This window comes from Meles meles, chromosome 4 (assembly GCF_922984935.1).
Source record: "Meles meles chromosome 4, mMelMel3.1 paternal haplotype, whole genome shotgun sequence".
Classification (NCBI taxonomy): Eukaryota; Metazoa; Chordata; class Mammalia; order Carnivora; family Mustelidae; genus Meles; species Meles meles.
Genome location: NC_060069.1, coordinates 156,658,076 through 156,680,738, shown reverse-complemented (window position 1 = coordinate 156,680,738; position 22,663 = coordinate 156,658,076). Strand labels below are relative to the sequence as shown.

At 37.6% G+C, this 22,663-nt stretch overlaps 1 protein-coding gene across 1 annotated transcript in view; it reads right to left on the bottom strand.

The window, feature by feature from the left end:
* TTC3 (tetratricopeptide repeat domain 3) overlaps positions 1-22,663 on the bottom strand; it is a 134,627-nt gene that overhangs the window by 102,499 nt on the left and 9,465 nt on the right. Inside the window, exons 2-10 of the mRNA XM_046001346.1 lie at positions 19,210-19,364; positions 14,930-14,972; positions 14,328-14,478; positions 13,777-13,864; positions 12,932-12,985; positions 11,390-11,510; positions 8,251-8,336; positions 6,956-7,050; positions 5,780-5,842 (exon numbers count right to left, since the gene is read on the bottom strand). Coding sequence (XP_045857302.1) covers positions 5,780-5,842; positions 6,956-7,050; positions 8,251-8,336; positions 11,390-11,510; positions 12,932-12,985; positions 13,777-13,864; positions 14,328-14,478; positions 14,930-14,972; positions 19,210-19,353 — 845 coding nt within the window. The 5' untranslated portion in view covers positions 19,354-19,364. The remainder of the gene's footprint in view (positions 1-5,779; positions 5,843-6,955; positions 7,051-8,250; positions 8,337-11,389; positions 11,511-12,931; positions 12,986-13,776; positions 13,865-14,327; positions 14,479-14,929; positions 14,973-19,209; positions 19,365-22,663) is intronic.

Genomic DNA, 22,663 nt, shown 5'->3' with positions numbered 1-22,663 from the left:
GGGATCCTTCAATCCTTCATCCTGGGATCCTTCAGGATGTCCAGGAGTGAAGTCAAGTTCTACTTCCTACAAATGTATCTCTTCCACTGATCCCAGTATTAGGGAGTGAGCCTATAATCTATGAAGCAGCTGAAGGCAGAAAGTTCATAATAGTTCCAAACACCAAACCATAAGCAATCTCTGTTCATTTTACCTCCAAAATATCTCAAATCCTTCCACTCCTCCATTTCTGCTACCATTACCCCACTAAGCTACCATCACCTCTGGCCTAGAGTACTGCAACAGTGTCCTAACCCAATTCATGCTGCATCCTCTCCAAACCCATTCTCCTCACTACAACTAGATTGATCTTTCTAAGGTCCTAATCATGGCATCTCACCTCAATTTAAAATCCTTTATCGATGCTCTTCAAGGCCACAGTTATGTAGCCTAAAAGACCTTCCTTGGTCTAGTCCCTGACAACCACTCCCCTCCTCTGTATTCAGGCCATCTGGCACACTATTAATTTCATGAGTGCAATATCTGCCCTCCCAGTGCTGGCCCACTGTCTAGAATACAGAACTATGTCTGGTTTTGCTCATTTCTGACATGGCTAGAAGCAGAACACCAATCATACTTATAAATCAATGTTGAATGTTATTGTTATTATAATAAATACTATAACCACAGTACTATGTTGTTACAATCACATACACTATAAATATATTTGTGTGTGTGTGTATATATAGATGTATCTATAAACTATAACATACTTTCACATTTACTCGCATATGACCACATCTTCCTACCAAAACAAAGTGGATGTAATAAATTACATGGTGTGATTGCTCATCCAACCTAGTGCAGCTGAGGTGTACAGACTTGAAAGCTGGCATGACCTTAGCAAGGGCAATACATCTACACAATACATCTACGAAAACAGGAAGACTCAAGAGATGCAAATGGTTACTTACTCCTGAAGACCATGTGACAAAATGGTAAGAGTACTGAACAGAGGGTATGAAAGAATATTCTAGCCTAGCTGCTCCAACAGAATACATACTACACGGGGACATGTTACTTCTCCAGCACTCTCACCTTCATATACAATATGGCACATTTTGCCCTAAAACATGTTGGGAGCAAATACATATTTCTTCCTCCTCTAGCTTCCATGTGGATTTGCTACATTAATCACTTTTGAGCTCTCTCCTTCCCCACCCCTCACTAACTTTTCCTGAGGATAAATAATGATGGGGAGGGGCACTAATCGTCTGTGGCTAAGCCTCTTTTTTTTCTCTCTTTGGAATCTTATACTGAACACTATCATTACACCAGATTCCCTTTTCCTCCAAGCTTAAAGTTCACAAAGGTGAACACACCCATACATATATATGCACATCACACTGAATCAAACAAAACTGCCTACATTCTGGATTATAAAAATGGCAACTTCATTTGGTCCAACATACTAAGTGCTTATATACTAGAGTTTTTAAAATTCTCACAGGAACACAACATTGATTCGATTTATACTTCTGGCCTCAAAGAAATTCAGAAAAACATAAAACAAAACCAAAAACCAGAAGTCATTTAAAGGCTACCTGCCTGCTATTAATCATAAGTTGGATCTAACAGAAGAGAATATGGTAGGTAGTTAAACACTGAAGGTCAAAGTAAATGCCAAGTTTAAAATTCCATAATTTTCCAAAGTAAATTAAAAAAATATCCAAGGCTCAGCTTTCCCTTTTTCCAATTACATTTCCCCTTACACAGTTTATCACATCCCATCAAAGAATTCAAATTTCCACATAGGAGTACCAGAAGAAAGAATAAAACAGTAAAGAGGCACAGCCTGACGATACACCTCGCATAAGTACTGTAACTACAGAAGCCATGGATATGCTTCATTACTTTTTTTAGATTCTCCTTTAAAACATGATTACTTCAATTAAAACTATCATTCTAAAATTCCCTATATTTAACTGCCAAATTGTGAAGTGAACTTCTGGAAGACCTGAATAAAAGGACATCGCAGCCATGATGGGCATTCGGGATACAGTGCACACAGTCCTGAGCCTAAAGGACTCAGCAGAAGCTGTGGCAAAAAGTAGCGTATTTCCGCACAACCCCCCGCCCCGGCCCCGTTCCACAGATTTCCCAAGTGCGACATTCGCAGACCGGGAGGTACACACGTATGGTGAACAGCAGGAGTTCAGATGGGCTCTTGGCCTCACCCACATTCATCCAAAGGTGGTACAGACTGTGACTACCTGGCATTCAAGCCCCCACCAGCACTCTGACCATTTCTTAATGAAGCACTTTCCCCACACAAATCTCACCTCGGGTTCCCCACCATTAGTCTTAAAACACTTATATTTCTCTTCTTTCGAGATTACATTCCCTTATTTTATCCTTGCTATTTTAGTGAACACTGTTTTTGTTTTTTTTTTATCTTATGTGCATTTTTAATTTTACTATAACTTTTCATCACATATTTCAAGTATACATAAAAATACAGAGAATAACATTAAAATAGTCGATACCCTTGTACCAGCTTAGCAAGATCTTAACATTTTGCCATATTCACTTCAGATCTTCTCACAGAACTGTTACAGTTGACAAGCACTGTGTACCACTTTCTCATCACCAATCCTTTCCCTTCTTTCCCTCCCCAAAGACAGCCACTCCACTGGTGTTTAACATGCCCGTGCATTTATAAAACATTTTTAATACATAACTATGAATTAACTATGTTTGTCACTTCGCATCGTTTGACATTATATAAATCGCATCATACAAATCATTCTGCAACTTGCTTTTTCACTCAACATTGTCATCATTTTAACTGCTGCATAAAATTCCATTGTATGAATATACCATCATTTATTTATCCATTCTCCCATAGATGGACATTTAAGTTGTTTCCATTTCACTTTTACAAACAATGCTATCGTGAAGGCTTGTACGTATCTTCTTGGGTGCACATTTGAGTTTGGAGGATAGGAGCCTAGAAGTGGACTCCAGAGTATGCACATCTTCACCTTGCCAAATTGCTGTCCAAAGTGATTGCACCAATTTACACTTTCTCCAGCCGAGTATGCAAGTTTCTTTTGTTCCACATCCTCTCAAACACTTGGTATTATGAGGTTTTTAAAATATTTGCCAATCTGATGGACATGAAAAAAGAGACTCAAAGTTTGTCATCTGCATGTCCTATAAGGATACTCATGTTTATCGACTATTTGAACCATTTATTTTTAAGTTTTTTTTCAGCTTTCACATTGCCCTTTGATTCTACCAACTCCTTTCCATCGGGATTAAGAGCAGAAACTCTGCATCCAGACTGCCTGGCTCCATCACACCCACCTAGTTTCTGTGGATACTTTCCTTGACCTCCCATTTCTGTTTCCTCGTCTCTAAAGAGATAGCAGCACCCACTTCACAGGGTTGTTGAGGGCTTTTTGAGCTTGTATGCATAAAGGGCTCAGAACAGTGCCAGGGAGGTTGGATGCTTCACTCCCAGGTGTCCCACAGCTGCTCAGCCAGATTCCCATGACAGATCTACCAAACCTCAGATGTGAGAGCTTCAATACATCCCAACATGGTAACTCAGCTAAAGGGCATGGGTCCTTCTGTTTAAATGGCACGAGTGAATCCCTGGCAACGTGTTCCTTTCTGAAGTCACATTACGTACTCACTTCATCAGGAGTGAGATGTACTGTAAACTCAGAAAACATTATCCCTACATTACTGAGTGAGTCATATAAACAACATGTGAGAAGGTGGGAAACACCAAGAAAATTGTGCGGCACAATGTTTCCGACATTGACATCTAATGCATATCGGTGACTGCCTGAGAAGGAAATGTTGCTGACCTGCATCTAGTGAAAACTTCGATGGTGCTGAACCACAAGCTAGACTCTCAGGAAGGAGGTACAAGGATTGATGCACAACCCTGCTCTTGACCTTTGCCTCACCAGGCTACCTGGCTTCTGTAATTCTACTTTGATGCACCTCCTTTACAGCACAGTTTTAAGAGGATCCTCCTCGAGTGTCTAGCATTCAACACTCATGAAAGAGGGCAGAAACCCCCTGGCTTGCCTCTCCGCTCTCGGAGTCCCCTACGCAGAGTGGATGACCTTTTGCCCAATTAAGGTTTCGATTTTCACAAGAGGCTAGCCAAGTTGCCAACCTATTCATCTTGAAAGCACAGATTCACCATCAAACGGCATAGGAAATCTGCGATTCTGGACCTAGCCAGATGCAATAACCTAAGGACATTTGTAGCTCATTTCTTGTCAGAACCAGTTGAGGACAGTGGTATTGATGGAAGACTGTGTCCAGCCCATCCATTCCTCTAGTCTAGATAGCCTCGCTTTATCCACGGCTTAAGCCATCTAAAAGCTGCATAACGTTAATACAGCGGTATTCTCCGAGGTGGTTGGATTACTGGTGATTTTTATTTTCTTCTTTTTAAACTCTTGTATTTTCCAAATTTTCTACCATGAGAATGTGTTCTGTTTACAATAAAAGAAAAACAAATGTTATTTTTAAAAGCTACATACTTGGAATATACTCTCTCCCCCACTCCCACCCTCCCGCATCCCAACCATAAGTACTTCAGCTAAAAACCACTAGTTTCAGACTCTCTGCTTTAATCAGAAAACTCCACAGAAAAATTTATTTGTGAAACCCAAAACTGCACTTTCAGGGAGTTTTCTGCTTTGAACAGGAATGTTGCTGAGTTTCTTCTCTATTCTATCACTCAGTTCATGTTACTTGTAAGTCACATAAGGAATTTCTTCCAGAACTAAACATCAGGAAAACTGCTTCACCTGAGCAACTTCTCTCCTTTTTCTTCATGGACAGTGAGAATCATGTAACCTGTCAGGTTTTCTCCTTTTATTTTAAGCAACAGAAAGGTCAAATACAAGTATGAACTGTAACTATTAACTGTGTAGGACCTTATCCCTATATAGCTTTATTTTGAGGATCCCCAGCTCTAAATTGGTTTTTTAGTTTGTTTTGTTGTGTTTTTAATATTCTTCTACCAAGCAGATTTATTCCTGAAGCCACTCTAAGCCCTTCTTACAGTAAGGCAGGACATAATTAAATGTAACAGCATACACTGCTCTCTATTAATACTTCTAATTTATATCCTAAAAATTTTAAACTGAGGGACAACAAAATCAGGTGCAGTGTTAACAATCTCCTTCAACTCATAAAAACTCAATGCAACATAAGAAACTAAGAATTAATTAAGAAATTAAGAATTAATGATGATTTCACTCTGATGGTTAAACCATTAAATTTCTTTTCTTTCTTTCACTTACAAATGAGAGCTACTTAATTTTTTTATACTAAGCTATAGAAAACAGCAAAAATTCTTCCAGAATTATACAGAATAATTAAGAGAGCAAAAGAAGATAACACAGGTACTATAAATACAGACTTCAACATCATCAGATAAGATCTGTATTCAAATGTTGACATCACTACTTATAAGTATGAGTCTGCCCAAATGTAAATGTGGAGAATAACATTAACTATTAAGTGTGTTGTAAGAACTAAGGAACGATGTAAAATACCTAAAACAGCACATATGTTATCCACTCAATCAGAACAGCTGCTGCTGTCGTTGTTATGCATAAACCTTACAAAGCCCCTTTAACCATTTAACTATGATTGACAAAAAAACTCCTGAAGGATTTTCTTGTATATTTGCAGAACAGAAATATTTCTCAAAACATGCGTATTTAACATAACAGCTCAGTGACAGGTACTCTAACCAACTTACCTAAACTGTCCAGTGCGAAGAAAACAAAGAGCTCGGTTACCATAAAGAAGATGATTTTCAGGTCTTTAAAAGAAATAATGTTTGGTCAGTAAAGTATATTATGTACAAAACAAATAAAAAGCTCACAGAAAAAATAAGGCATGAAAAACTTTTCAAAAACTTTACATCTGTGTGGCAGAGCAGAAAGAATACAGGAGTTGGAGACCTGACTGGCTAAGTCTTCATTCCTTTACTTCCTACTCAGTAACTTTGTTCAAATCAACCTACACTTCATTGTATTCAAAATGTTCTACTTTTTCTGCCTAGCTCACAGGAACGTTGTGAGGATCAAATGAGGCGTATTAAAAAGCTAGCAGATCACAAGTATGGTGGAAGTATAAAGGACAGAATTATACTTATATAAGTCAGGACTATACCACTTTGACAAAGAACTCTGACAAGGTCTGTAAATTTCAACAATTTAAATCGCGTCATTTCAAATTTTGTCTTTTCTCATTTAATCTGTTTCTTTCCTCAGAACAGAGCAGCAGCCTTCCAGATATGGTGTGCTGCCCTGATTCATTCATTCCCCATGGAGATAAGCAAGGTAGGCAAGACAGTAGCTGTCTACAGCACATCCTCCAAAGACTGCTACAGCATTAGATGGCCCAGCTAAGATATCAGTAGGAATGAAGTATAAGGTACACATGCAGGAAAGCTAAAAAATTCTAGCAGCTGAGCAAACAGAAGATGAGGTAGAGAGAACAGAGACTCAACAATTCCAACTATTAACCTTTAAAAGTTCCCTCTTAGAAACCAAAAATTCCTGAATGGGTAATATCTTAATTATTAGTAACTAGCCCTTTTTGATTAGCTAATAATTTGGAAGGTATTAGCTGAAGGCAAATGAGAACAAGAAAAAAACAGGTGACCTATACTGGAAAGCCTAAGAGAAAATGTGCAGGATAGAAGCAATATTCACAATTCTGCCTAACTTGCTTGAATTTTACTACTCAGTTAAGTTCATCTACCAGGCCATCCCTAACACTTCTAATTCCTAATGGTAAGAAAATCTATTCTACATAGCAAGTTGAGGATACTCTCTCCAATTCCTTGCCTTGCTTTTATTTCTCCTGACTAGCATTCCACCTTAATCTGCCACACAAAAAGGATCTCATTGTTCTATTTTGCTCTTACCTATATTCAATGGCTCTGGTGTAATAGATAATAGCTATATCAAATCTTTCTTTTGAAAACTCTTCATTTCCTTTCATTTTCATTAGCTCTCCTTGCTGAGAAACCAACGTGAAAGAAGACCCATCAATTAAAAGCAAAGACAATCAAGAACCTCAATATCTAGGAAAAATGGTTCTGGGCTTTTACTTCTGGTAACAGAAATAAGCTGGGGGATACTTATGTAAAAAATGAGAACCCAATAGCTAATATTTTGGTATATTTATTTTAAAAAATCTGCTTCTGATAATTCAATGCTAACTTTGTTAAGGGAATGTTAAAAAGTAAACAAAACCACCACATTATGTATACCAATTAACAATTTATCCCCTTGTGTATGTATTTGGCAGGCCCACTTTTAAAAATACCTACTGAGCCTGCCATATAGCAGGGAAAAAAAACAGAGGCAAGGTAAAATTTTAAGTTAGAAAATGTGATATTATACAGTAATCCTGGGTGCTTAAAAATGATATATAAATTGGTAGCATATAGGCAATGTTGAATATATTAATTGCCAACAATTGAGGCAGCAAAATTGGCAAGAATGAAATCAAAAATGGTACAGATATAATGGAAACTTTCACTTCAAATAATCAAATTTTCAAAATAAACAGATTAAAATAAACTGGATCCTATAAATGGCTTTAGTAAGTGAATTAAATAGAACATTAAATATTTTCCTAAATCCTTCTTTAAAAATTTAGTTAAAATCGTATTTCCCAGGGCACCTGGCTGGCTCTGTTGGTAGAGAATGTAACTCTTGATCTCAGGGCTGTAAGTCTGAGCCCCACCATTGGGAGTAGAGATTACTCAAAAATAAAATTTTTCAAAAAAAAAATTTCCTTTGAATGAACTCTATGGCATAAGAATTACATCTCAACAAAGCTGTTACCAAAGAAAATTACATTTCCTCAACTAATTAAAAATCTTTAGTTTAAAAAATCAAATTTTAATTTTCAATTAACTTTTAAAATACATTTAAATGTTTATTATTCAAAATTCTACAAATTTATTTAATGATATATAAATATATATATTTAAAATACGTATGTAAAATTTTAAAATTCTGATCAAGATGTTGTTTTTCTCTTCCAAAAAAATAATATTCCAATCAAAATTCATTAAAATTTTCCCTCAAACATGTTAAAATAGTTTCTTGTGTGCTGACAAACAGCAGTTTTATTGAACTTTCTGAATGCTAATAGAAGTTCTAACAGATAAATTTTAAAATATACTTACAAGTAAGTATTTATTCTCACCTCTACACATTCCGCACAATTTTGAGTTTTAAATTCTTCAAGCAAATTGCAGTTTTCTGTTACAACTTTAGTTATGTGATACTTGTCTAAATTTTATTTTTAGGAGAGAGTGAGAGAACATTTGTTTAAAAAAAAAGCAAATTGGTATTGTTAAAGTTCTAAAACTTAGGTTACATAAGTCAGTCCAAAAGATCAATTAATTATTACACTTTCTAATAACATGTTTCTTGTAATATTTTACATGTATCAAATAATAACAACCTAAAGTGAACAACTAATTAAATGTTTTAGAATACATTAGATTCATTCCTTGTGAATCTAATCTGTTTTATTATTATTTTTTTATTTATTTTTTCAGCGTAACAGTATTTATTGTTTTTGCACAACACCCAGTGCTCCATGCAATACGTGCCCTCCCTATTACCCACCACCTGGTTCCCCCAACCTCCCACCCCCGCCCCTTCAAAACCCTCAGGTTGTTTTTCAGAGTCCATAGTCTCTTATGGTTCGCCTCCCCTTCCAATTTCCCTCAACTTCCTTCTCCTCTCCATCTCCCAATGTCCTTCATGTCATTTGTTATGCTCCACAAATAAGTGAAACCATGATACTTGACTCTCTCTGCTTCACTTATTTCACTCAGCATAATCACTTCCAGTCCCATCGATGTTGCTACAAAAGTTGGGTATTCATCCTTTTTCTTTTTTTTTTTTTAATAAACATATAATGTATTTTTATCCCCAGGGGTACAGGTCTGTGAATCACCAGGTTTACACACTTCACAGCACTCACCATAGCACATACCCTCCCCAATGTCCATAACTCCCTCCCTCTCTCCCAACCCCACCTCCCCCCAGCAACCCCCAGTTTGTTTTGTGAGATTAAGAGTCATTTATGGTTTGTCTCCCTCCCAATCCCATCTTGTTTCATTTATTCTTCTCCTATCCCCCTAACCCCCCATGTTGCATCTCCACGTCCTCATATCAGGGAGATCATATGATAGTTGTCTTTCTCCGACTGACTTATTTCACTAAGCATGATACCCTCTAGTTCCATCTAGTTCCATGATACCATCTAGTTCCACATTGTCGCAACCCTCCTACACTGTTGGTGGGAATGCAAGCTGGTGCAACCACTCTGGAAAACAGCATGGAGGATCCTCAAAATGTTGAAAATAGAACTACCCTACGATCCAGCAATTGCACTACTGGGTATTTACCCTAAAGATACAAACATAGTGATCTGAAGGGGCACATGCACCCGAATGTTTATAGCAGCAATGTCTACAATAGCCAAACTATGGAAAGAACCTAGATGTCAATGGAATACTATGCAGCCATCAAAAGAAATGAAATCTTGCCATTTGCAACCACGTGGATGGAACTAGAGGGTATCATGCTTAGTGAAATAATCCGTTTTATTATTTAACATTTAAAAAAAAACTTGTTGGGGCGCCTGGGTGGCTCAGTGGATTAAGCCGCTGCCTTCGGCTCAGGTCATGATCTCAGGGTCCTGGGATCGAGCCCCACGTCGGGCTCTCTGCTCTGTAGGGAGCCTGCTTCCTCCTCTCTCTCTGCCTGCCTCTCTGCCTGCCTCTCTGCCTAGTTGTGATTTCTCTGTCAAATAAATAATAAAAAATAAATAAAAAAATAAAAATAAAAATAAAATAAAAAAAAAAACACTTGTTATTACAAAAGTTCTAAGTGTACCTAAAACAAATCCTCAGTCATAATATTCCAATTAGGCCTCATAATTACTCAAGTTAGTTCAACAAACATTACTGAGCACCTATGGTGGCACAATGTTCCACAAAAATGTCTGAGACCAAAAACCTGGAAAACTCTCTAAATTTATTTAATGTAACAAAGAATTTTAAGTATCTTAATTCAACATTTTGACTCTCACGAATGAAATGTTAAGATGTTATCTGAAATACTAGTCTTTAAAGTATTTGATGAACTAATTAAAACACAGTAGGTAATAACCAAAATTTATGTTAAAAGTTTATCGGACCTCGTTTCCTGTATTTTTAGCTGGTGCTATAGATTTAAGTGTTAATACTTTTATCCCAACAAAACTATAGTTAAGCCTCTAGCCAAACACATACATTTCCAAGATGAAAAGGTATCCAAAATCTAAATTTAAGGAAGAATTTTCAGAAGTTCATCAAATAAAGTAATAAGAGACAAAGTAAGATTACAGGATAAAAACCTGAGCTTTGAAATCAGGGAGACTTAATTTCTCATCTAGGTTCTACAACTCAAGAGACTGTAGAAGTATCACTTAACCTCCCAAAGTCTTAGTTTGCTTACTTCTACAATAGGGACAACACAGGGCTATTGCAAAGAAGAGAACAGAGAGAAAAAGAGGGAGAATGTGAGAAGCAACCCTACATGGATGCCTAATACATGATACTGGTCCTCTACTTCTACCATAAAATCTACCCTTTAATTACAGACCTCCAGAACAATGAGAACCACCTTTATCAATGTAATACAGCCTAGTATGTAATATCAGAAAAATATGTCTTTGTGTTTAAGCGTAATTTCTGTCTACCACTTAGATCAACAGTATAAAATCTAACCTCTTCTCAAGTGGTGATGGCAAATTACCAGTCATAAACTAAAGAGCCAAATAGTCCTGTTTCAAGATCCCTACAACTATACTATAAAAACACTGCTAACATTCAAATGCTTTAGAGAGACCTATTCCACAAAGTTAAAAAAAAAAAAATACAGAAGGCAGTTTCATTATACAAAAGAATAACAGGGTCATCAGGAACATGAAATTTATAATCTTAGCTCTGTTACTTAATTCTCCTTTGAAGGAGAATACATGAGGTTCCAGTTGTGGATTCTTTTTTTGGGTATTATATATATAACTTATGGCATTCACTTGGTAGGATTTTTAGAAGTGTGACATCACAGAAATCATTAAGACAGGAAATACAGAACAAAGGTAACTATGAGATTACAGTTCTCTTATTCAGGCTTTTCTTCACAATAGAAAAAGATTTTTTTTAAGAGAAAACATTCCTTAAGATCCAAAAATAAATAAGAGATCACATAAACACACATCCCATTTTCCTAAATAATGGCTTTAAAAATTGAGTCAGGTAACAATTTAAAGCATTTATACTTACATTCAGTAAAGAAAATACTTAACATAGGCCAACAATTGTCAACTGCTCCTAATTTAGGTAGAATTGTTACATCGCCTGTGTATTTCACCCAATTCAACGCTTCTTCCATTGCCAAGATTTTCTGTATCAAAAAGATGAAGAATGTGATTTGGGTATTAATTTAATTTTTTTTAAGATTATTTATTATTTATTTGACATACAGAGATCACAAATAGGCAGAGAGGCAGGCAGAGAGGCAGGCAGAGAGAGAGGAGGAAGCAGGCTCCCTGCCAAGCAGAGAGCCCGACACGGGGCTCGATCCCAGGACCCTGGGATCATGACCCAAGCCGAAGGCAGAGGCTTTAACCCACTGAGCCACCCAGACGCCCCTAGGTATTAATTTTAAATGTACATGTGGTACCATAAATTTAACATACAGTATTTCAGATTCTTAATAAAAACTTACACAATCTTGTATTTTCATTACTCATGCAACCTAGAATAGCTGGACCCCAACATATAAGTTAATAGATACCATGGACTCACATATGTTACATCTTCCAGTAACCTCAGGCTACCCTCAGAGCCCAGGATGCTGCTTCAATTACTACAGACCTGGAAGTTGAGGTTGACAACCTGGCCAGCAGCTGCCCTGGGTAGCAGGAGGATGCAAGAAGACAAGGTGAATGAGAGGTCTCAATCTCATCCAAACTAGGACTTTCATCCTTACCACAAGGTTAAAGCAGAGCAAGGTGCCTGAAAGGGCCTGTGTATTTTAAATGGTCTATGGCAAACAGAAGAGTAAGGAGATAAACAGGAGAGTGCAGCTGTGCAAATAAGCAGTCAGTGCAAAGACCTTCACAAAGAGTAAGGAGTTCACAAGAATGTTATTCGTACTTCTAGTCTGAAATGACTTCAGAAGTAAAAGAGTTATAGATGCTCATATCAGGTTTAAGGGAAACAGGTAGATGTTTATTTTACGAGGAGCATTAAAAATTGGCTTATCATTTTATCTGGAGATTATCTAGTAATTACATATCAAAAATGTTGGGATGCCTGGGTGGCTCAGTTGGTTAAGTGGCTGCCTTCTGCTCAGGTCATGATCCCAGGGTCCTGGGATCGAGCCCCACATCGGGCTCCTGGCTCAGCAGAGAGCCTGCTTCTCCCTCCCTCTCTGTCTGCTGCTCTCCCTGCTTGTGCTCACTCACTCTTTCTCTCTCTGAAAAATAAATAAATTGGAAAAAAAAAAAATCTAAAAAAAAAAAAAATGTTCACACCAGGGACCTAATAATTTCATCTAGGAGAATATATGCCAAATAAATAAAAAAGAAAAAAAGAATCAATGTGTAAAAGCAGCCCCAAATTACACTCACATATGGGGGAGGAGGGAATGACACAAACCCCCAAAATAAGGAGACTGTTTAAGCAAAATACAGAAATCAATACTAGCAAATACTACATGTAAAACACTAACTTGAGAACCCAATTCATGGTGCAACGAGCAGTGAGACATCTGCCATTTATCGGCAGTGGTCATGCTGGCTTCCCATGTTTAACACTTACATTTTCTATTTTATAACCAATTCTCAGTAAGCCTCCAATAAAGAATGAATCATTCTGCAAAACAAAACAAAACATGAACCATCTTTGATCAGTTATACTTGAAATTTGCAGTGGACCAAAAAAATGCTGCATTTCAGGACTACTGCTATGTGTACAGAGTCCACTTCCCACAAGCATTTTCACGCCCAGTTTACCTCCTTAGAACCCTAACACAAGAATTCAGAAGTAGTCTTACACTTCTTGCTTCTAATAATTAAATGGCTTAGTGTAACTTTTAGATGTATAGACTTTAAAGTTCATTACACCAAGATTTTTTATGAAACTACACTGGCTGATATAAGGAATAGCAAAGGATTATCAGCAGGAAATAAACACTTGGCCCCATAACTCCATAACCAACTGAAATAAGAAAAATGATCAAATGGCTTTCAAGGGGAAAAACCCTCAGTATAATACAGGACACTGCCTCAAATACTATATAATAAAAGTCTACCCCAAAGAACAAGTATTTGTTGTGGTACTGCTGAAAGCGGCATGATTTTACAAGAAAGAACCTATCACTTTCAGTGCCTAGGAACCAGCAGCTTTCTTTTGTCTGTGACAAATTCTATTTTCTATCCTTTAATGAGGAGGAATGGTCCTGGATCTCATCATTCATGTCAGGAAGATTGCCATCTACCTAATCTCTCAAATACATAGGACAAACTCACGGACAGCAGAATAATCTCAGGTTAAATCAAACTGAAACCATCACCTGTTAACCACTATAAATGAGTAACATGGGCCTGACACCATATAATTATATTCTTTACATACAGGGGGAAAATATACATTCTACCACTTACCACAACTTTCTTTGCCAAATCCACAATATCTTCCATCAATTCCAGATGTTGTAATTTCTTCAAACTTATCTCAGAAGCATGAGAATTGCTTAAATACAAATTCATTTTTTAAAAAATTAGGTTCTCATATATAAAAATTCATTGAGCTTTACACTTTATTATATGTTATACCTCAATTTAAACTACTTGAAAAAGATCACATTCTCTCTTACTTCACTCTAGGTAACCATAAGTTGTTTACTAAGTGGACAAAATACTGTACCTTTTTCTCTCTTCTGTACTACAGTGCTATTTATTAACAAGCATATTAATTATCCCCCAGTTTCAAATCTAGCATCTAATGCTCCTCAGAGGTTCATTCATCATAATGTCACCAAGATTAGTCATTCATATCCAAACCCAAAGCATTAACTTTTCCCATCTTATTACATAAGAGTGAAGCTGAACAGTATATACAAAAAAATAAGCCTGACCCTGCACTTGGCATTCCTCAATAATGGGCAACATGCTTATCACTGTTTACACAAAATGAATGACGTGTAATAACTTACGTGGCCTCCACACAGGGGTGCAACCGTGATATTATAGAACTGTGCTGACGTTGAAACAGAAGTGGCCAGAAGATGTATATTTTAATGGCATCACAGTAATCTTGCAGAACAGAAACTGGTTTACTACACCACATATTGCAGATGTCAAATTCTTTATTAAAAAAAAAGTTTTAAATTAATATTTTTGCCTCATTTTGGAATAAACACTGTTAATAGAGAAATGGCTACAATGGATATGGAAAACGTAAGAAAGAAGACAATGAGTAAAACAGAAGAAAGGGACTAAAAGGTAAAACTTCCACTTATAAAATACGTAAGTCACAGGGATGTAAAGTTGAAAGTATAGTCAGTAACACGGTAATAACTTTGTATGGCAACATAAAATAACTACACTTACGGTAAGCACTGCATAGCATATATAAATGACCCATCACTATAGTATACACCTGAGACCAATACCGTACTGCATGTCAACTATCCTTCAATTAAAAATACATAGATCAAAACATAAAAAAATGAAAGATATGTAGGGCCATTATGTTGATGTGAATGGATGAATCTTCCACAAGTCTCTTAACAAATTAAAATACCAGTTTACTCACCTAAGTTTCTCTCACTTTGGGTAAAATCTTTATACTTCATGCCCTAAACAGAAAAAAATTCTTTTCATTTGTATCTGATGAAATGCAAAAGTACAGCTTTCAATTTTTAATGTAAGGATTATCCGTACTAAAGTAACAAATATTTCAGTGCACATTTACTTATACACTCTGACTACAATATCTTCAGCTGGTGAGCCTTTTAGGCTTTTTTAAATACTGTTTCCCCCAAGTCTGTGTCTACAGCTGTTTCTTGAGAGCTATTCTAATCTCCAGTCAGAAAAACATCTTTCCCCATCACTCATTCTCTGGTACTGCACATTGTCGGGATACTATTTACCTTCCCTTCCGAAATTGCATTTGTAACTCCCTGTAATAACTTTTGTCCCATAAAACATCTTTACTCCCATAGGTCTGAATCAAAAAAACCTTTAAAATGTAGACATTAAGTCTTCAGCATAATAAAAAAAGATCTGGGGGCGCCTGGGTGGCTCAGTTGGTTGGGCAGCTGACTTCGGCTCAGATCATGGTCCTGGGGTCCCGGAATCGAGTCCCACATCGGGCTCCCTGCTCAGCGGGGAGTCTGCTTCTCCCTCTGACCTCTCTCCTCTCATGCTCTCTCTCTCTCTCTCAAATAAATAAATAAAATCTTTTAAATAAATAAAGAGCTGTAACTATGAATGGTGATGGATGTAGTTTTAACTAGACTTAATGTGGTGATAGTTTGACAACATATACACATTTCAAGTCATTATGTTGTACACCAGAAACTAATACAATATCATATGTCAATTATATCTCAATAAAATAATAAACCTTTAAGAAGACACAGCGTTCTTAAAGAACTGGAGAATCAACAACAAATCAAACCAACTCCACACACAAGAAGGGAAATAATCAAGATTAGAGCAGAGATCAATGAGGTAGAAACCAGAGATACAGTAGAACGTATCAATGAAACTAGAAGCTGGTTTTTGAAAGAATCAATAAGATCGATAAACCATTGGCCACACTAATCCAAAAGAAAAGAGAGAAAGCCCAAATTAATAAAATTATGAATGAAAAGGGAGAGATCACAACTAACACCAAGGAAATAGAAACAATCATCAGAAATTATTACCAACAGTTATATGCCAATAAGCTAAGCAACCTAGATGAAATGGATGCATTCCTGGAAAACTATAAGCTCCCAAAATTGATCCAGGAAGAAATTGACAACCTGAATAGACCAATATCTACTAATGAGATTGAAGCAGTGATCAAAAACCTCCCAAAAAACAAGAGCCCAGGACCTGATGGATTCCCTGGGGAATTCTACCAAACTTTCAAAAAAGAAATAACACCAATTCTCCTGAAGCTGTTTCAAAAAATTGAAGCAGAAGGAAAATTTCCAGACTCTTTTTATGAAGCCAGCATTACCCTGATCCCCAAACCAGGCAAAGACCCTACCAAAAAGGAGAATTTCAGACCAAGATCACTGATGAATATGTATGCTAAGATTCTCAACAAGATCCTAGCAAACAGGATCCAGCGGCACATTAAAAAGATTACCCAGCATGACCATGTGGGATTCATCCCTGGGTTACAAGGATGGCTCAACATTCGCAAATCAATCAATGTGATAGAACAAATCAGTAAGAGAAGAGAAAAGAACCACATGGTCCTCTCAATTGATGCATTTGACAAAATCCAGCATCCGTTCCTGATTAAAACGCTTCAAAGTATAGGGATAAAGGGAACATTCCTGAACTTCATAAAATCTATCTATGAAAGACCCACAGCAAATATCATCCTCAATGGGAAAAAGCTTGCAGCCTTCCCGCTGAGATCAGGAACACGACAAGGATGCCCACTCTCACCACTCTTGTTCAACATAGTATTAGAAGTCCTAGCAACGGCAATCAGACAACAAAGAGAAATAAAAGGTATCCAAATTGGCAAGGAAGAAGTCAAACTCTCTCTCTTCAGAGATGACATGATTCTTTATAGGGAAAACCCCAAAGACTACACTCCCAAACTACTAGCACTCATACAGCAATTCAGTAACGTGGCAGGATACAAAGTCAATGTACAGAAATCAGTGGCTTTCTTATACACTAACAATGAAAATACAGAAAGGGAAATTAGAGAATCAATTCCATTTACTATAGCACCAAGAACCATAAGATACCTGGGAATAAACCTAACCAAAGAGGTAAAGGACCTGTACTCGAGGAACTACAGAACACTCATGAAAGAAATTGAAGAAGACACAAAAAGATGGAAGACCGTTCCATGCTCTTGGATCGGAAGAATAAACATTGTTAAAATGTCTATACTGCCTAGAGCAATCTATACTTTTAATGCCATTCCGATCAAAATTCCACCGGTATTTTTCAAAGATCTGGAGCAAATAATCCTAAAATTTGTATGGAATCAGAAGAGACCCCGAATTGCTAAGGAAATGTTGAAAAACAAAAACAAAACTGGCGGCATCACGTTACCCGATTTCAAGCATTACTACAAAGCTGTGATCACCAAGACAGCGTGGTACTGGCATAAAAACAGACACATAGACCAGTGGAACAGAGAGTGGAGAGCCCAGATATGGAACCTCAACTCTATGGTCAAATAATCTTTGACAAAACAGGAAAAAATATACAATTGAAAAAAGACAGTCTCTTCAATAAATGGTGCTGGGAAAACTGGACAGCTATACGTAGAAGAATGAAACTCGACCATTCTCTTACACCGTACACAAAGATAAACTCAAAATAGATGAAAGACCTCAACGTGAGACAGGAATCCATCAGAATACCAGAGGAGAACATAGGCAGTAACCTCTTCGATATCAGCCACAGCAACTTCTTTCAAGATGTCTCCAAAGGCCAAGGAAACAAAAGCGAAAATGAACTTTTGGGACTTCATCAAGATCAAAAGCTTCTGCACAGCAAAGGAAACAGTCAATAAAACAAAAAGGCAACCCTTTGTTGGGAGAAGATATGGGAGAAGATATTTGCAAATGACAGTACAGATAAAAGGTTGATATCCAGGATCTATAATGAACTCCTCAAACTCAACACAGAAAAAAAAACAAAACAGATAATCATATCAAAAAATGGGCAGAAGATATGAACAGACACTTCTCCAATGAAGACATACAAATGGCTATCAGACACATGAAAAAATGTTCATCATCACTAGCCATTAGGGAGATTCAAATTAAAACTACACTGAGATACCACCTGACACCAGTTAGAATGGCCAAAATTAGCAAGACAGGAAACAACGTGTGTTGGAGAGGATGTGGAGAAAGGGGAACCCTCTTACACTGTTGGTGGGAATGCAAGTTAGTGCAGCCACTTTGGAGAACAGTGTGGAGATTCCTCAAGAAATTAAGAATAAAGCTTACCTATGACCCTGCAATTGCACTACTGGGTATTTACCCCAAAGATACAGATGTAGTGAAAAGAAGGGCCATCTGTACCCCAATGTTTATTACAGCAATGGCCACGGTCGCCAAACTGTGGAAAGAACCAAGATGCCCTTCAACGGATGAATGGATAAGGAAGATGTGGTCCATATACACGATGGAGTATTATGCCTCCATCAGAAAGGATGAATACCCAACTTTTGTAGCAACATGGACAGGACTGGAAGAGATTATGCTGAGCGAAATAAGTCAAGCAGAGAGAGTCAAGTATCATATGGTCTCAATTATTTGTGGAGCATAACAAAGAACACGGAGGACATGGGGAGATGGAGAGGAGAGGGAGTTGAGGGAAACTGGAAGGGGAGATGAACCATGAGAGACTATGGACTCTGAAAAACAACCAGAGGGTTTTGAAGGGGTGGGGTGGTGGGAGGTTGAGGAACCAGGTGGTGGGTAATAGGGAGGGCACGTACTGCATGGAGCACTGGGTGTGGTGCAAAAACAATGAACACTGTTACTCTGAAAATAAATAAAAAACAAAACAAACAAAAAAAAGAATAATCAGAATATACAGGTACTTTTTTAAAAAGATATATTGATTTTATTTTAGAGAGTGTGAGCCAGGGGAGGGGAAAGGGAGAGGGAAAAAGAGAACCTCAAGTAGACTCTGCCCTGAGCATGGACCGAAAGAGAATTAAAAACTACCTGAACTCTACCAACCAGAGATAAGAATTACTAACATTTTAAGATGAATCTTTCCACACTTTATATGTATATATACCTATGTACAATAAAAAGCTATACATACTGGTTTATTAAAAAAAAAAAAAAAGAAGACACAGCGTTTAAACAAAAAAGCAACAAATCTTACCACCCCATCGCAGTAAAGTTGAGTCACACGAACATAATCATTGGACATAAATTCAGGAGCAAAGACAAAATCATCCAAATAAGGGCAATCTTCTAACAAGGCATCATCTGCTACAGTGAAATCTCCCAGGGCAAAATCATCCATGCTGTACCATCCTAAAGAAACAACACAATCCCGAATCAGTAATTAAATCATGTGAGGTAATATGAGAAGCAATCTTCCTGGCTTCTATGGTGTATTAGAAAAATCCTTCAAACTTAGGCCTCCCCAAAATAATCATAAGAACATTGAGTCTGGAAGATTCTCATCCTCAGTCTGCTTCTATTCTTTTCCCAACTCTCTTCAAATACCAGTTTAGTCTTTTTTTCCCCTTAGACTCACATAGTCACCGTCTCTACTCTGAACTTATCTCTTTACAGGTCTCCTTTAAATGGAAGAGAATTAAGGGCTTCTCCACTTTTGTATGTGCCCAGCACATAGTAAAACCCTCGAATAATTGTTTGCTGGATGAACAAGAGACATCTTTCCACTGCTGCCCTTTTACCGCATTGCTTTTACCGCATCCTATGAAACACGCCATTTCACCACACAATCTCCGCCATATTCTCAACCTCCTGGCCAGAAGTAAATCCTGACTCCACTGAGAAAATGGTTTCTTTTTCGGCTACTTATTTTCCCCTATCCATCCATCCGTGTATGTTCCTGTCTTGGGCAAAGGGGCAGAGCTGGAGTGGTACAGGGCAAGCTTGTCAATCTCCAAACTACCCATAGCCACACCACCAGACTTCCATCTCCTAACAATCGCTGCATCTGGCGCTCTCACAACTACAACACACAACACTGCTAGATTGCAAATGTGGACAAAACCCCTCACGCTGCCAACAGCCTCATATTATCAAACATATTATCGATGTTTTAAATAGAATATTTCAATGGGGGAAAGGGAAATTAGGGCTGGAGTTTCAGACTTAAGGCTTTTTTCTGGAAGAAAGTTTAATAATAAAAACTTATTGCCATCAGAGAATAGTTACAAAACATAAACATCACTAAAAAACGAAGCATGGTAGTACTTCTAACTCTTGCCCAATTAATGGCCTTCCTTTCCTATCATCATCACCACCACCATTCACACGATTTCTTAAGACTTTTCCACTTCACTACTACCCGGCTATTGTTAGGACAAACCAAGTTTCTTTTTTCCTACACAAGACCACCATCAGTCCTCAAAATACAAATGTTTTATTCTTATTATGTCCAATTTGTAGTATGAAAACCTTATAGTATAAGAATCGAAGAACAAAAACAATCCTCCTAGTTAACTATTCACACTATTTGTCACACATCATACCAGGCATTTTTACATGCATTATCTCGTTCAATCTCATGGCAATTCTCAGGTCCAATTCCATCACCTGCAGATATATGGGAAGCATTCTGAATAAAATCAAGTAATTGGCTCAAAGTCACCAAGCCAGGAAGGATTCAAACACAGGTCCTCTGATTCCATAGTCTCCCACTCTATTTCACTACATCTACCTTTCCTCATCACTGCCACCTACTTAACCCTTGCTTGTTGTCCTGTTTATGAACATGGGCCATTAGTTCAGAGTACTCCCCACTCTCCTCCAAACTCTCACCGTCCCAGCCACATCAACCCATGTAGACAATCCCTTCAAGACCCCAACCTTGCTGTTGACCTCCTTGATTAAAATAATCTTCACCACCCCTGACACCTAGGCTCTTCCTTCCCAAGGCTACACTTCAGATCACAGTGCCGGTCTAAACTAGTTTTTAAATCTTTAACTCTGATTAGCTCCTTTGACCACAACCAAGAGTCTTAGGGCTCTTGTGTCCTCTATCTCCTACCACAGATATCCTTCGTCCTCATGATTCTTCCTCCCTTCTCGCATTTCCTCCATTCTCATTCACTTTCAGCTTTCTGCAACTGGGTTTCTACCTCTGCCATTCAAGGAACTGCTTACAATAAGGTCATTAGTGACCTTCTCCAATAGGCTGGTTATCTATCACGTCTGGAACGTGAGCTGTTCTGGATGAACACTCTTTCCAGAGTTTAGGGAATTTAACTACAAAAGCGAAAAAAAAAAAAAAAAAAATTTTAGGACCCAAAGTGTGGAATGTAAAATTGGACACATGCTATCTTGCAAACAGATACAATTTTCCTCACAAACATTTTTTTGTATATACACACAGAAAGAGCCAAAAACTCTCTGTCATAGCCTACACATCACCATCATGGCATCGATTACAATCCAGTTAATGTGCTCATACCCAGCAGACTGAGCCACTGTGACATCATGCTGGTCACTGGTAGCCTGACAGATCTCACTGATAGCATACCTTACACCAACTACGCTGTAATTAGACACTAGTGTGATTTTTATTTTCTATTTTGTTTTAACCAGAGAGGTGACAGGCACAGGGGTTAATTAAAGAGCATGAACTCTGAAACCAGATTGCCTAGGATTGAATCCTGGCTCCCCCATTTCCTGAGTGTATGATCTTGGGCAAGTTACTTTACCTCCCTGTACTTCGGTTCCTCACGTGTCAAAGGCAATAGCAATACTACCTACCTGATTAACCAGTTAACACATGCGTTGTGCTTAGAATAGTACATGGCATATAGGAAATGCTATAAGTATCAGCTACCATTAACATTAGTATTAGATGAGTATTTTTAAAAATCCATTGTTTGGATGCTTGCAGCTACCTTAATTGCTAAGTCCAAAGAGCACTTTTCAGCTTACAACTTACTTGACGCTGTTGACCACTTCCTCCTCCTCAGAACTCTTCATTTGGACTCCAAAGACCATCTTCTCCTGGTCCTTCTCCTATTCTTCTGGCTCCTTTTCCTCAGTTTCCATGGGCTCTTCTTCTCCATTCCCCGCCACCCAAATGTCAACTTTTTTCTTTTCGGGCTTACTCTCTCCTTGGTGACCTTATCCACCACACCCATGGCTTAAAACAGCACTTTCTGAACTTCCATTTTTTTGCACAGCTTCACCATGATTTTTGCCATTTCCACATATCACATGTATTTTTGTTTACTTAGTATTTCTCTTTTATTGGGCTCACTTGGCTTATGTGATAATATCCATGATATCATAGGTTTGAAGCACAACTTGTATTTTTCATACACATTAAATTCTTGACTATTAAAAATCTATGTGCCACTTTAAATATCTCATACTGCACTGTAGCAAACAATAGCTGAAACACCCAAATGGTGCAGAGTCTCTAATTTCTCCAGGCTGCACTGCATCTCTATGGTTATTGGATCAACTACTACTAGATCTTATACAAGATGTACCACAAGCCTCTCAAATTCATTAAGTTCAAAAATGAACTTATCTTTTTCCTCAAAAACAAACAAATGAAACCAAGTTCTTTCCTCTTTCTGTATATTATGTCAGTTGCTCTATATGCCACCTGGTTA